This window comes from Apaloderma vittatum, unplaced genomic scaffold, assembly GCF_000703405.1.
Source record: "Apaloderma vittatum isolate BGI_N311 unplaced genomic scaffold, ASM70340v1 scaffold30, whole genome shotgun sequence".
Lineage (NCBI taxonomy): Eukaryota > Metazoa > Chordata > Aves > Trogoniformes > Trogonidae > Apaloderma > Apaloderma vittatum.
This window is the reverse complement of record NW_009692648.1, coordinates 4,131-19,962: the sequence shown is the minus strand read 5'-3', so window position 1 is coordinate 19,962 and position 15,832 is coordinate 4,131. Positions and strand designations below refer to the sequence as shown.

The following is a 15,832-nucleotide window of genomic DNA, read 5'->3' as shown; positions in this document are numbered from 1 at the left end:
AGATCGGGACTTCATATCCTGACAAGGCTTTGATTGAGATTAGATTGTACCGGACCAGTGTTAATATTATTATTAATAAACACAGAAATACAGCTCTGTTTTTAAGTAGTGCTGTGGATTACAGGAGTTAAAAAAAACATTTTGCTTCAGACATTTTGCTTCCATCCCTTCCAAATCTGTCCCCACTTAATGCACAGCCTCAGTCCTCTTGGCTAGTGTTTTTGTGCACTGAATGAAGGGTTGGATTTCTGGCTTCTGTGAGCAAGTTCAAATCCTCTGAAGTCAGAGGCCCTGCACCCAAAGTGTCTACATTAAGGAAACGCTGTGGTCTTTATTAGACCAATACATGATGGTGAGTGCAAGCCCTGGCTGCTTGCTCTGGAAACTTCTGAAGGTGTCGGAGAGAGCCCAGATAGGTGACCAGCAAGGTAATTTGATGGTCTTGGAGTGTTTCAGGGATAGAGCAAGCAGCTGTGCCACAGTTATCACCCTTAACACTGTTCCCAAAGGCAGGGCTTCAAAATCTAAAGTCACATTTCCAACTCAGCAGCTGTTCTGTCCTGATAGGAAATGTTTTAGGAGTTGGCCACAATTGAAGGAATGATGTTCCACAGACGATGGTGCCTACCCTGTTGAGATGAGCAGCTGTTAGCAGGTTATTAATCTTCGGCAGCTTTTGCACAATGCTTTACCTGCACATGTACCAGAATTTTAACATCTTTTTTTTAGCAGGGGTTGAAGGCTGTCTGTGACAATCAGTTATCAGTGGTTTTGCTGATGATAGCTTCAGAGCCACAGCAATTGCTCAGGCTTTAAACTTTCATACTTGCTTTGAGTTGCAAAGTATTCATTATTTCAAAGTATGAGATGGCTTCGCTGAAGAGGGGATTTTAACACTGCCAGAGAAAATAAGCAGATGGCAGAGGGAATGGCAAAAATATGACAGAGCTGCCCTGGTCTCTAACCATCTGGTTGGGACCTCACTTTAACATTTCAAACTTGCACAGACCCAGCCTGCAGAAGACTTGGTGTGGGGAGGGGGAGCGCGTGGGGCAGGTGCATGCAGCAGCCCAGAGATGAGGATGTGTCCTCGATAAAATGGGCAGATACTTTTTCCCCTCTACGCCGAGGGCCAGATGACAGCTAGGTTCCAAATTTCGCTGGCCCTGCCTGAGCTGCCTGTAGGTGATGACCAGCGTGACAGCATGTGTCAACGCGACATTTGGCAGGACCCAGAAAGCAGCTTTTGCGCTGGCTCCTTCTAGCTCTCCTGGACATCCTTTCTGAGCATTTTCTCCTGTCTAACCCACAATCACCTAAAATGCAGCAATAACACTCAGAACGGAGTGTTTCTCAAAGGAACGTGTGTACCTGTGGTGCAGACACATCCAGCCCCCGCGGCTGCGGCGGGGCAGCAGAGCCGGCTTCATTTCCCGCGAACAAGCAGAGCCCTTAGAAGCCCCTCCTAAGAAGAGCAGGATCTAAAAGGAAGGTAGAGAGCCGTAGACGAGCCTGACAGTTTGTTTGAACACTGTTGTTCCGAATGCTTTCCAGGCATAATGAATGAGGAAGGCTGTGGCAAAAACATGGGAGAGCTTAGGAAATGTTGTCATGTCTGGCTTTGAGCGCTGACAAGGCACGAAACACCTCTTTGTGCGTACGTGTCTGTACGTACTCGCAGGCATTCACGCGAAATAGTAGACACACACAGACCCTGCGTGCGTTTCCTCCTTCTGTATTTGCATGCTCTAGTTTTAAACCCCTTTAGCTGCTCTTTTTGACGAGTTACTCGAGCGGTTTTCTGCGGAGAGGGTGGGCTGAGTCGCGTTCAGTCGTATCCATCTATGGAGGAGCTCGGCTTCCTTCCAGCGCCTTCCTCATCGGGCTCTGACGAGAGGGTATCTGTGGCTACAGATCACAGCAGCCGCGCTTGTTGGAGTTAAGAGGACTGGAAAGAGCTCGTTGGAGCTGGGGTGCTGTCAGCTCTGGAGCTGCTGTATCACACGCCTGCCTCTCTCTGCATAAATAATTCTGTTTCAGGACTGCCTCTTACGGTTAAAACGAAACACGGCACCTTTCCCCCTCCTCCTGCCACTCCCCGCATGGATTCGTGTTAGTCCGAAGAACCGTCTACGAGTAATTTTCTCTAAAGGCTTTTTTTTTTGCATGAAAAATAGATCAAAAGTCTGTTGATCTATTTATGCTGTTTTATTTTTACAGCTTTGACAGAAATGGTAATAGGAAAATGAGATCAAGATGCTTTTGGTACGTTACTGACAATAAAATAAAGCTAAAAAAAAAAGAAAAAGAGCAACCTCCAAGTAGTTCAGGGTCAAATCCTGCAGGTAATTTCTGTACTATGAGTGTATAAAGCCCAGAATGTTTTTCTGCTTCTGCAGGGGCTTACAGGTATTGTTGATGCTGTTTTTAAGGCACTTGTCTTTTGTGAGTCTGTAATAATCCTTGCATTATACTATTACAACATAATCAAGTCCTTGTCATGCTGCCAGGACTGATCAGATAACATCAGAACACTGTGGAATTTTAGTACTAAACTTATTAGGAGAGACACAGATTTATACCACGATGGTTTCAAACCACTTCAGCGCATAACTGGAGCCTTGTGCTCTGCAGGAACGTGGATCTCAGCCATATGGGAGCCGGTGATGCAGATTTTGGCTCCAGCCAAGGCTGGGACTTCTGGTGTGAGAGCATCTTTTCAGTTTCTCCAAGGATGTGCAAGATGTGAATTTAAAAATACTGTTCCTCTTGTAAAAAATACTATTCCTCTTTTAAAAAAAAATATATAAAAAATTCCAACTTTAGGAATGACAAAAATACAGTCACTGTAGTTAATTCTGCAGCAATTAAAATATCAGTCCCAGTGTGCTGAGAAGTGAAATGCTTCTTTTCAGCAGTTTTTTTCCAAGCTAAGAGGATGCAGACACAGGATCCTCCCTGTGCTGTGCTTTGTGATCAAAGTCTTTTAAATGTAACTTCCCACCAAGCCCGTTCTTAAGTGTCTTATCTGGTAATAAAGTCAAATCGATCCCTATTGTAGCCCGGAATGATGCGCTATTTAGAACAGGTTGTGTTGCATTTGTTGAAGAAGCACAGTGTAAATTTTTCATTGGAAAAGCCTCCAATTTGAGCAAACACGGTTGCGGTGTATGTATCGTTCTCCTTGAGCTGTGGCAGCTCTGAGAAATCACTGCTTTGCACTGACGTGAAGCTTGCTTTAGTCCAACACCTCCAGTATATCAAATGTGAAGGTATTTATGTTTCTTGCCGTGTTAAGAGGATGAAACCCATGGCTGTTACCCAATATTGGTGTAGGTTAAGATTTATGGAGTGAATTGGGCACCTGAGTTCCAAACTTGGCATTTTTAAGTGACTTATAAAATTTAGTAGTTTCAGCAGAAAAGGTGAGACGCTTGGACACTGGACAATGTGGGCATTTCTGTTATTGACAGGAACCTCTCCAAAGTGCTTTTGTCTGTGAGGAGAAAATGAATGATTAAAAAAAAAATTAAATGTAGCAGTTACTTTCTCCTCTCACTTTGATTCTCTGCTTGAATTGACGTGGTCTGAGATGGTCAGCTTATGACAAGGTCCATTCTTCTTCAAATCATCTTCTGTGGAGAACATGAATACCACACACGATCTAGCTGTGTGGTCCTAATCGCCTCAGAAAGGTTTTTCATGGCCTCAGGACAGAAAAAAAGAAACCTACAGGTTTAGCAACAAAATTTCTTTTCCTGTTTCAGCTGTAGGATATCAAGTATCTTTCACTTCTTTGCAGAAGTTTCTAAGATAATTTATTTGTTGTTCAGGATGAAGTTGTGTTGGATCCATCCGTGCAGATGTTGTCCCTGCCCTTGTGGCGTTGCCTTCTGAGCTCAGTGGTCCAGAGGGTTTGTCCCTCTTCGTGCTTAGAAATGCTTCACCATCTGGTTGGTCTGGTTGTTGGCTGTGACTGTAGATACACCAGTGCACCTTTGCTGGATCTATAGCAAAACGGCCTCAAAGGTGGTACGGTCTGCTTTTGCATAAATTCTCACACGCCCAGTCCTCCCTTGATGTGATCTGTGAAAAATCTATGGATCCGAACTGAAAAGCAATCTTCTTCAAGGAGTGCTTGTGTCCCCCTGCAGGGATCATGAATACTTTATTCCACTGGGGTGGAAGTAAAAAGTTCCCAAAGAGACCTGTTTTTTCCATCTTTTTTTTTTACCATCTCTGTTTGCAGTTTCTTAACTCATCTTCGTGTAATTCAACTTAACATTTCTACTGAAGTTCATGCTGTGAGTGTTACATGAGAGAGTGGCATTCACAATAGCTTGAAGGAGCACTTCAGTGATGATTATAGGCTATATATATATATAAAAAGTATATAGAAAAATATAAAAAGTTATCCATCTTGCTGTGTGTGAGGGTTATGCAACTTGATGAACAGACACCAGCTGATCCTATGGAGGTGTTTATTTAGCAGAATTTGAATTTAACAGGCTTGCTGTGGTGTGTGCCTCTCGCCGCTGTGATACACGAGCCTTGAGCCAGGGAAATAAAGGTAATAATGCTAAGTTACATTTGTAAGTACCAAACCACAGGGCTTTCTGGAGGAAGTAAGGTCAACACATCGTCTTTGCTGTGTGCTGAGGTTGCTGACTTAAATAACAGCACGGCCAAAGCGGGAACAGAAAGGATAGAAACTGCTTCAGCTGTGTAGCTGTGTGTCATTTCTTCTTCTGCATGTCATTTCTTCTGACAAATGGAAGGATTGGGAGAGATACCATCTCTCAGAACTATACGAGGGAGCATGTGGAGAAATGATTATTTCTTTGTCTTTTTTGCTTTTTCTCAGTTTTATTATTTAGGTCTTTGTTCTGATATATTCCTTTTTCTTTTAGCTGCCCTCGGTAATTGTGGTTTTTTTCTTCAACTTAGGAAGTTACTTTTAAAAGGAAAGAGGGGGGTGCAGATAAGGAAAAGCTGTTAAATGAGAAATCTATTGCTAATTAAGGCATGGGTTTGTTAATCGCCTTAGAAATGAAGTTATCAGCTAAAAAAGCCTGGAGTTTATGTAATGAAAGTTAGGAGCAGGTTTTTTTCCCCCTTGTTTCCTTCTGTCACAGTACATTCGGAGATTAAAAGTTTACCCACAGACTCATCTTGACACCATTAGACATGACGTCTCTTTGCATTAACTGCAGGCAGGCTTGAGCTTTGCTAGGATATTTTTCAGTCTGAATAGTTAAAATTTGGCAAAGTTATAAGCAAGTAAAGTCAAGATCCTTTAATGGGAGCTGTCAGTGTTCATCACAGATGTCACATTGTGCTCCAGCTAGAATGCCATGTCAAGGACCCAAGATAGTCACTGTCCCTTCTCATTTGTTTTTATTGTTACTATTATGAATGATATCTCAGGGGTGAGAAGAAAGCACAGCATTATGTAAGACCGTGGTCCAGGGGTGCCAATAGTATGGTTTTTCATCTGGAAATGCTGATGGTTGAGAGGAGGAGGTGCTGTGCTGGGGAAGGACATCCTGGCTGGAAGGGCTGAGGGACCAGCCCCAGTTTTGCTTCCGATCTTGCAGAAGTCTTTCTTTCTCTTGTTGGCTTTCTCTGTGCAAAAATACCAGATGGTGAGCCCCAATTCCCTTGTATGGCTCGCAGCCACACGAAGAGAAGTGGGATATACGAGCTATTCCGACATCCCAGGGGAAGCAGCCCTGAGTCAGTATTTTCTGATGAAATATTCTCCATAACTTAATAATTTTACCTTTTGCTTCTCTACCGCTGGGCATCATGGCATAGCAAGGACTGCTTGCAGAAGACCTAGGGAGAGGAATGATGCCTTGAGCTTTCTGCACCCTTCTGGGTACTGGAACTTCTCTGCGTCACCCTTTCTGCCTGGCTGGCTTCTTTGACAGCAGGCAGATTGCCAAAAGCCCTTTTGTTTAAATAATTCTCCTTGGGAGTAATTGCTGGATCTGGCAGACGGGAGCAAAGCAAATTGATAGCTGCAGTACAGTTCTGAGGGCAAAGGGGATCATGGACAGTAATTGTTCTTAACTGCGTAACACGTGGAAAATAGTTCCTGCAGCTGCTGCAAGGAGCTGGTCAAGCAAAATTGGGATTTTCCCGCTGTCTCTATTAAATGCAGGAAGGACCATGGGTACTCAGTGTTTTGTGAGCAGTCTTTCATTCTCCCTCCGTTACCGGGAGTGCAGTACCCAGGCAAGGCCAGGTCGCCTCCTCCCTTGGTTTGCCTGCGGTCCCGTCTAACAAGCCCGGTCACCGTTGTTTTCAGGATGCTCCCAAACGCGGCAGTTACTCATGTCCTAGCTGAACAAGGGACGTGTCCTAGGAGTGAAGACGCATAGAGTGCTCCGTAAGAGCATTGCAAAAACAACTTGGATTTTGCAAATGGAAGCCTGAAGGCTGGCTGATGGCAGAGGAGACGCTGATGCCTTGGCTGGGAGGTACATTTGCACAAGGGAAGCCCCTGGACCTCCCTTGAAGCTCGGCTGCCGTGTGGCATCACACCAAATGTACTCCCCAGTTTTGGGTTATCCCCAGTGCAGGTGGCTGTTTCACAAGTGCTTTTGCACACCCACGATGCTTTTGTGCATCTGAATGGTGATAAGAAAGCAAAGCTGGGTTGCTCCATCTCTGGAGCATGATGATGAAGTCTTATGCTGACCAAAGTTTGCCTCGCACATGCGCAAAGGCTTCTAGGAAGTAGATTGTGTGGTGCAGTTTCAGCTGTACTCGGGCGTTTCACTGCTTGAGAGGAATCACTGCTTTTCCATGCTGAGCTCCTAGGACAGTCACATTTTCCTTGGAAAATAATTGCAAGTGTATTACCTACCAGCTTTCTGAAAAAGACATCAAAGATCTCTGGGTGATGGATTTGTTTTCTGTTTGTTTCTCTTGGATTTCTTCACTAGAATTTACTGTTAAGTGGTTATTTATAAACCCAAGCATCTCTCTGTGTGTTTGATTATTCCTGTGTGTAGTCTGACGAAGAAGTTATTGAGTCACCGTCATGTACTGGAGGGGAATGCTTCTATTTTTAATTCTGCGTCTCTTTACGGGTGGATGAATGGCAAGCTAATAGTCGTGTTGAAATTTGAATGGCAGAAAACAAAGGAGAAACTTGAGACTTGCTCATCATATATAACCTGCTGTGTTGCGTCTTGAAACGTGCCTTTACATGCCGTGCATGCATATTTTATAAAATGATCGTGATTTCATCCTTTGTAGGAGGCAATATAACAGACTCTACATTGTTAAATAGGCTCAATATGAATTAATTTGGCAATACCTTATTTTCCTGATTAGTCTTAATGTTGTGCTGGCTCTTGATTGCCCCATCTACTAAGAGATAATTCTTCAAGGAATTAACAGAAGCACCACACTAGACTGATGGTCCTGTTAATGCTGTTAGTTGCAATAAATAGAATATCTTAAGCAACCAGCTAGTAAAATAGGGCTCTGATTTTTTTGCTGTGAGCTCCTATATTCTGCAGCAGTCTGAGTGAGAACAGCATGAGCAGCAGAATTACCTCAAGGGAAGAGCTCCCTTGGGTCACCTGGGCTTGGGGTGTGCGTGTCCCCTGCGTTGGGTGGGTTAAACTCACCACTTAGGGATTCAGAAGGGCAGCCTGGAGGCTCCTCGTGCTGCCAGGAGAGTGGGTTGAGCAGGGTCCCTAAAATTTAGGGAGCGCAGATGGGATAGAAGGTGGTGAGCCTGGAAGAGATCCCAGAAACGATGGGTGTTATAACAACTGTGCAAAATGATAATGTGGAGCAGACTGCAAAATAGGCGAAACCGGGAATATTAGGCTTGTTGGGCATATGTGTTTGTAACGATTGCCCAGTGCCTGGTGTCCTGGGTATGCATCTTTAATTTAAGATAAATAACTTCTGAGGGAGGGCAAAGAGAAGGGGGGAAGAACCCAGGTATGGCAAATTTTTCCTGTGAATTCTCGTTCTGTCTGATATAAAGAAGATCTCAAAAGATTTTATTAACTTGTAAACTGTGATTTAAGGGAATTTTGAACAACATGTGAAAGAAAAATAATGAACAAATGTTTTCTAGTGGGAGAAATCTGTCTCTGCCATATGTTTCCCTGAGTCATCCCTTCTGCAGGAGATCTTGCAATTGTTTCAATTGTTCCAGTCACTAATTCTTTTTATTTAGGAGCAACATCACTGTAAACTCAGCATCCAATGCTACAACGCATTCGTACCTCATGCTGGATATGGACTTGATCCCTCTGAAGTTGACACATGTTTTGCTCTGGGCACAGGTTGAATTCTTCTCCCTGTGTGTGTCACTGTTGAGCAAAGACCAGACGTGGCCATGGGTTTCTGCTTGCTAGCTAGATGATGTGATGCTCCGTGCTCATCAGGATATTGTAAAAACCTCAAAACCCACCACTTCTTCCCCTTTAATTTATATGTGAGCTCTCTGCATCGCAGCAGATGTTGTGCGGTTGTGTTGCAGGTCTGGCTGTGTGGCGGCAGCATGGAGGTCCTGCCCTGCTCCAGGGTGGCTCACATCGAGCGCAAGAAGAAGCCCTACAACAACAACATTGGGTTTTACACCAAGCGCAACGCTCTGCGGGTGGCCGAGGTGTGGATGGACGACTACAAATGGCACGTCTACATCGCCTGGAACCTGCCGCTGGAGGTACGACCATTGCTCCCTATCCTTAATCTTAATTTCCTTGAGTTAAAACCTGAATTATAGAGCATTTAGTGCCTCTGGGTGTAGGAGAGCTTTCAATACCCTGGGTCGCATCCGCAGCTGTGAAAGTCAGCAGAGTTCCCTCTGTTTTGATGGAGATGCTGCAAAACCTGCAAACTTTGGAGGAATTTGTACTGTTGATGTCAGCCTTTTTATTTTAATTTCTAAGAATCAAACCTGTACTGTAGTGTTTATCTCCCTGTGTTCACACGGTGTGAGTTGGTGCCATGACACCGCTCCGCAGACAGAGTCTGTGTATAAAGTTGGTCGGCAGAAGATTATTCATCTCATTGTTAGTGTACAAGGTTTTTTCCTCATGGCTCGGGCAGGTCCGTGTCACGTGCAGCCCAGCTCAGGTTTCCCAGCTCACAGATGCCCTTGCCACCCAAAGCTCACGGAGGAAGGTGTGTGGTCAGGGTACCTAGGCCATTTGCTTTGCCAGCATTGGGAATGTTGAGGCCATTAGCGCTTAAAAACCGTGTTCAGAGGTAAAGGAGCAGAGGTTGGTGGCTCGCAGAAGGAGATAGTCTCCCAGCAGCACCATGTGCAGGTGCTCCAGAGACGCTCTCTTTAAATAGCTGTGATGTTTGTATTTATTTCTGCACAAAACCTGTTAGATTTTCATAGGTCTGACATGTTATTTTTCATGTAAATCGTTCCGTGTTGCAGCATGGTGTGTTTTTAGAAAACCATGGGGTCCCACCAGCAACACAAGCTGACCATGCCCAGGGGACACATCATTCACATGGACCTCTCTAGGTGATTCCCTGCGTTTTCTGCGTAAGGTGCTATAGGCTCCAGGAGGACTTTATGTATGTCCAAGGCTGCTGCTTGGGCTCCCGTCTCTGTGCAGGTCGTACCTAACCATGAAACACAAGAGCATCTCCAGCCTCCCGGCACTGAAAGCTGCCTGGAGCACTCTGGGAGCAGCCCTGGCTGGGACAGTCACCCCATCTCCTGCCTCTGGTCCTGCCAGAAGAAGAAGAGGTAGTGGGGAAAGGCAGGCAGCAATGCTTTCCAGGTTGTGGGTGGGATGAGGATAAGGGGTGTCCTGCAGAGCCCCCCAACATGCACTCCACTTGCAGCATACTTAGGCACGAGCACTGGGCTGCGCAGTCCAAGAGGTGGCCAGACCGCACGTGAGCCGTTGTTGACAGCCATCCTTTTGGTGCTGAAAATAAACACAAAATATTCATACCTTGCGGATCAACCCCCTGGCAAAGAGCTGCTGCAATCCTGATCCTGCAGCGGCAGCGTCCCAAGCTGGCAGCGCTGTGCTCCGAGGCATTCTCAAAAATATGGAAACATAAAAACATGAGCTGCTGCTGCTTTCTGAGTAAAGGTTATGTCTGGGGAGAGTTCCTGGCGTTTGGAGCCAGGATAGTCACGACTTTGTATTGCGTTAGAGAACAACAGGTACAGGGAAGGGTTGATGAGGTATCCGCAGTGCCCATTTGTCGTCCTGGGGGTGGTGGGAATTCCTGGGTTAGTTCGTTATTGAGAAACAGGTGAATAGAGGTGGAAAGAAACGCTGCTTACCCAGCAAGCTGCAGGAGGGCACTGGCTGTGGCAGGCACCGCTCTAAGCATTTGGAGAGGCAGCGAGTTGCTGGCGGCACTGAGCAATTCCAGGTCTCTTTTAAATATTGGTTGCAAGATCCAAATGCCCATAGGCAGGGATCATAAATCACTGTGGGTTCAGCCCCAGTCCCTGCTCCTTTTTAGAGGTGAAGCCCCATGCTGCTGCTCAGGAACAGCTTTGGAGCATAACAAAAAAAGGTTAAATTTCATTGGGAAGCTGCAGGTCTTGGAAATCACGTGAATCAGCTCTGAGGGTGGGTCTGGGGAAACAGATCTAAAAACAGTTTGAGATTTTTTATATAGATCTTACCAGTAAAATGGAGGTTTAATCTTAGAGAAGCCTTATTTGACAGGTGGTATTGTGCAGAGGGTTGTGGATATACACTGAATTATTTTGTGGTGCCACTCTATTCAGAACCAAGCCAAACCCCCTGCACTGAGTATTTCAGGTGCTGACTGGTTTGTGGTCCCACTTTGCTCTGTGTCCCATCTCGCCACTCAGATTTCAGCCTGTCCTACCTGTCTACACTGAATCATCTTTATTTCTACCTATGAGCTACGAGTCGTGCATTAAAATGGTGTCTGCTCTAAAGCAGAGTGAATAATTCATTAGAAGATCATTACAAGCATTGTAATGGAAAATTGCTTTCCCAGCTGTATTTAATGATCACTTTGAAAGACAAGAACTAAAATAGAGTAGAAAACCAGACACCTGTAGGAAGGAGTAAAAGGGGCTTCGAGGTGCCTTTGGTTTCCTTCACCTGGCTGCTGCAGTAGTTCCCAAAATTCTCTAATAGAATGGAAGGTTAAAGGGGGAAGCTCCTTTCAGCCCCTGCTCCTGGCTGCTCTAAGATTATTCCCCTGGGGACAGATATCATAGCTTTGGCTGCTTTTAAATCGGCTCGAGCAGTGGGGTTCCTCTGTGTCTCCAGGGAGACTCTTTCACTGCGTAATTGTCCACATTGTCAAGAGGTTTTTCCAAGGTTCAGCCTCAACTTCTCTTCTCCTGTAATTTTTATCCTTGATTCATAGCTACCTGCCTCTATTTTATATGAATCTTAAACTTTTTTTCCTTCTTTTCTCTCCCGCCCTTATTTTATAGCTTTTAACTGTGCTGTCTTCTGCGCTGCCTCTTAGTGTGACCCCACCACCTGGGTGCGTAAGGGACAGGGTTTTGGTGCTCAGTGCCCAGTCAGGGGGTTGCATTTCCACAATTCAGCACGTGACCACCTTTTAAATCCTGGTGTACATTTGCTGTTAAGCGCTTCTTCAAGTCCTGTACATCAGTACCTAAAAGGGAGGCGAGATCATTTGAAAATACTTCTGTCCTTGTGCCTGCTGGTAGATTCAGTCTTTCTCAGACGGATCCAAAGCCCAGCGGTATCAGTGGGAAGATTCACCTTGTATTTCCTTCCAAACCTTTTCTTCTTCACTTGGATCCTCTTTTCTAAGTTACCTCCCAGGACCAAAACATGTCCGACATCAGTCTGGTGGCCGTTACAGGGATACCTTCAAACCTGTAAGTACATGTCTCCTTCTCGCTGTGGCTCTGAAACCCAAGCCTTCCTTCAGACTTCTGTGAGGATGATTTCAGCTTGGACACATGCGCTGAAATTCCCTTGCATGGCCTCTGTGTGGAGTTTCTCAGACGCTGGCAGCTTCCAGTGGCTCAGGAGTGATATCAAACATCGGTGAAATAGGCTCATTTTTAATCTTTATTAAGATGATACCATTCAGTGGTGTGTTGTTTCTTTATTTTTCAGAATCCAGGTATTGACATTGGGGATGTTTCCGAGAGAAAAGCATTAAGGAAGAGCTTGAAATGTAAAAATTTCCAGTGGTACCTGGACCACGTTTATCCAGAAATGAGAAGATACAACAACACCGTCGCTTATGGCGAGGTAATTAAGACTGAGCAGTCCCTTAGGTCAGACTGGTAATACTTACAGTTGGTAAGTCTCTGTTGAGAAATAGCCTCAAAAGAGAGGAATGTGAATCGAAACCTACTGATTTTGTATAATTATATAAATACATATAAATCTGCTCACAGTTTCTTCTGAAAACCTATTTTGGGATTTATTTCTCATCTTGGAGACCATATACAGTAAAATATTTTAATACCTCATTTACTGAATTGACAGAAAATTATCTATATTGGATTAAGCAGCTGTATGTATTTTTTTAATACGTAGTCATCTTATAAAACCCTTTGACTTAAATTCAGCTTGCTTCCTTACAAGGTCTCTGTAGGATACAGTGCGTTGTCACAACCGCTTAAGGATGAGATAAAGTAAGGAGACTTAATTCAATCTCTGCTGGCTTTGAGACCATACTGGGAACAGGAAAACAGGCATTTATGGGAATTAATAATACTCTGTTGCAATAGGTCTCGTGGAATAGTGGCGGTTTGCACAGCCCGGGCACTGCAGATGGGGGCATTACTTTTAAGAAAGATTTGTGATCACAGGTACTTAAAGCCTTCAAGCTAAAATCTCTCAGAGGGATTTTTTTTTTTTTTTTCAAAAAGGTGGTATTTTGCAGGGCATTATTGTAGTTGCCCTACATGGGGAACCTGAAGAGAGGACGGCTCTGTGTTCCCACACCTCCTGGAGGGTGGATGGCTTCGTAGCATGAACCCGGCACTTCCATGTGTCCTGCAGTAACTGACAGCTGGTTTGCCATCTCTGTGCCTCCTCCTGCAACCCTGCAACCGATTGGAAGGGGTTCCTTGTGCTCGCTGGACTTTTTTTCCTGCCTTCTAGAGCACTTTTGAGATTTCAATGAAATACAAGCGATGCTGCATCGATTTCAGGCTCCTGGCAACGTGCTGACGGCAGTCTAAAAATATGTTTGTTACCACCACACATGACCAAATACAAAGAAAACTGTGTTCAAGGAAGTTGGCTCTTTTGAATGGTGATTATTATATAAAAGCAGTCATCATTAGACCCTGTATTTAAGGAAAACATATGGCACACTAAACCTTTCCCTGCCTGATTGTGCCTGGTGATATAGCACCGTATAGTCTTTCTATAGCAGGAGAGGCGTTGCTGCACGTCAGTTTATTGCTTATCTCCGAAGAGACAGAGCCCTGTAACTCTGCATTTTTTATTTCTTACAGCTTCGAAATAACAAGGCGAAAGACGTGTGCCTTGACCAGGGCCCGCTGGCGAACCACACAGCAATAATGTACCCGTGCCACGGCTGGGGACCGCAGGTGAGGAGTTAACTGTGCCGGTACCCGGCAGCAGCTGGATGGACAGAGGACAGATGTGCAGCTTGTCTGTTGGCTTCTCTCTCAAATGTGGAAGTCCCAGCTCTTGTTAAAAATACCTCAGATATAAAGGTGCATTTCCCCAGCTACTCTTAGCAGCTATTTTTCTGGATTACCATAATCATGCTAGAACTGCGAGTAAAAGGATAATGTGAAAAAAATCTTCCCGACGAGGGTAGATAACGCTGAAAGCAAATAGCCAACGAGTGGAGCGTACACAAGCAGAGCATTTTAATATGTTTCCTTTCTCTTTCACCCGGCAGAGTAAAAACGTACCAACTGGGTAAAGAAAACAAATGGTGCTTTTTAACAGGATGATAATTAGCCATTTCAGCTTGGCTGGGATTTACCATAGCATCAGTTTTCCAGCACTCCTTTAGCCTCTGCAAACAAAAAAGCTTCTTATCCTAATTTTAAGCTTATTCTAGATGAAAAATCACCATCCCAAGGTTCACTCTAGATCTCGTATCTTTTAGAGGATTGGTGGATGTGTCAAATACTGAAAGTTAATGAGGATGAACTAATTCAGCCTCTTTTGTAGATTTTATCTCTTATTATGTTTTAAGAAGAAAGCAGCATGGGAATGCTGCTGGTTCAGTTGCCATAGAATTGGAACAAAACGGGGTACGACACTAGCTCTGTCGCTACTGGTGTCTGTTAAACCAACAGCAGACTCTCAGCTGGACTTTCAGGATTTGCAGCGCCAAGGATAATTTACTCAATTCCCCACTGGCTTCTGCTGTCTTTTTTTTTTTTTTTTGTGCCTCTGCCTGCATCCTCACTTCATTTTTTTGCTTAAATCCCATGATTTCTTTCTGTCTGCAGGACAACAATCTGGTTTTGCGTGTTTTAGGAAAGACCTGCTCTCGTGTATTGTGGTCCCTGTGCCCTGTGGGCTGTGCTCATCCCAGCATTGTCTGTGTTGGCATCATGATGTTTATTACTCTGGCAGTGGTTGTGTCTTCCAACAACTTACTTGAACATCACAACCCCAAACCAGAGCTGTCAGTGCTGGCAGACGAGGTGGGGTTTAGGCTGAGAACTGCTGGATGGGCAGGACCACGTGTCTAAAGTGTCGCGTCAGCAAGATGGGATGTCAGGTTTATGTTCTGTCACAGGCCTTAAATACAACTTAAATACATCTTTTAACCTGCAAAATGAGCCTCATTGGCATGAGGAGGCGTTAAAGGCTGAGATGGAGACCACTGGGGATGTAGAGCTGCAGGACACTGCAGCTGTGGCAGCCTTAGTGAGGGTCTCGGGTCCAGCATGCTCAAGAAGATTCCTTTTCAGGTAAAAACCTGTGTAGTTCCAGTGATGGGGATGAGGAAAGAGCCTGTTCTCATAATATGGTCCCGGTGGGCTTTCCAGGCTCACCAGGACTGAATAATCCCAAAGCTCATCTGAGCCTGAACTGCAAACTTGAGGAGCCGCCTGAGGCTAGGGACCAGCCGTGGGAGTCCTTCAGGTAGAGACCAATCTCTTTCTGGTTTATCCTTGCCTTTAAACAAAAATCAGTCAGGTGTGACTGATAGAGTCACTGCTAAATATAGCCTAGCTGTTGTTTAAATGCACACAATTCTTCTCGTAAATGGCACAAACTGCCTTTTGGACTTCCCGGATGGAAACTTAAACCTCCAAGTGCATTACAGTATGTGAAACTGAATTAGTCTGACATTGTCTGGAACCCTGGGTTTTAAGATGAATGGCTAAAAGCAGGATATTTATTTTTTCCTCAACTCTTGTTGTGATGAGACTTAACGATGTTTTCTTTTCCTGCCTGATGTTCTGAAGCGCCCTTCGGCTTGCCTGTTGTGCAAGCTCAGCACAGATTTTTCCTTCTTGGTCTTCCACCTCTGCATTGTCCCTCCCTCTCCAGCAGAGAGCCAGTTCTTGGCAGTTCTTTTGTTTCGTGATACATACAATTAGTTTAACTCCTTGAAAATGCTTTTAGAAGTAGCTATCAGTGAGTGCAGAAGCTTTGAAATTAGCCTTTTGCAGAAGCACGGGCACCACACCAAAGAAATTGGACTTTTCACTACTACCAATTAATTAATGGGCTGCGTGTTGTAATTTATTGCTGGGAATATAATGAGAAGTAATGTAAACACTTGGCTCCAATGACTCACTTGTTTTATACATATATATATATATATAAACCACAAGGAGTTGCAGTTCCTTTGGAGTCATTCAGCACCCAAAAGGACACCCAGTGGCGTG

The 15,832-nt window shown here is 44.6% G+C and overlaps 1 protein-coding gene across 1 annotated transcript in view; it reads left to right on the top strand.

Moving 5' to 3' along the window:
- WBSCR17 (Williams-Beuren syndrome chromosome region 17) overlaps window positions 1-13,555 on the top strand; it is a gene marked incomplete at both ends in the record, with an annotated part of 128,586 nt that extends 115,031 nt beyond the window's left edge. Inside the window, 3 exons of the mRNA XM_009870073.1 lie at window positions 8,516-8,701; window positions 12,102-12,239; window positions 13,460-13,555. Of these exons, the coding sequence (XP_009868375.1) occupies window positions 8,516-8,701; window positions 12,102-12,239; window positions 13,460-13,555 (420 nt within the window). The remainder of the gene's footprint in view (window positions 1-8,515; window positions 8,702-12,101; window positions 12,240-13,459) is intronic.
- Window positions 13,556-15,832: the final 2,277 nt, after the last annotated feature.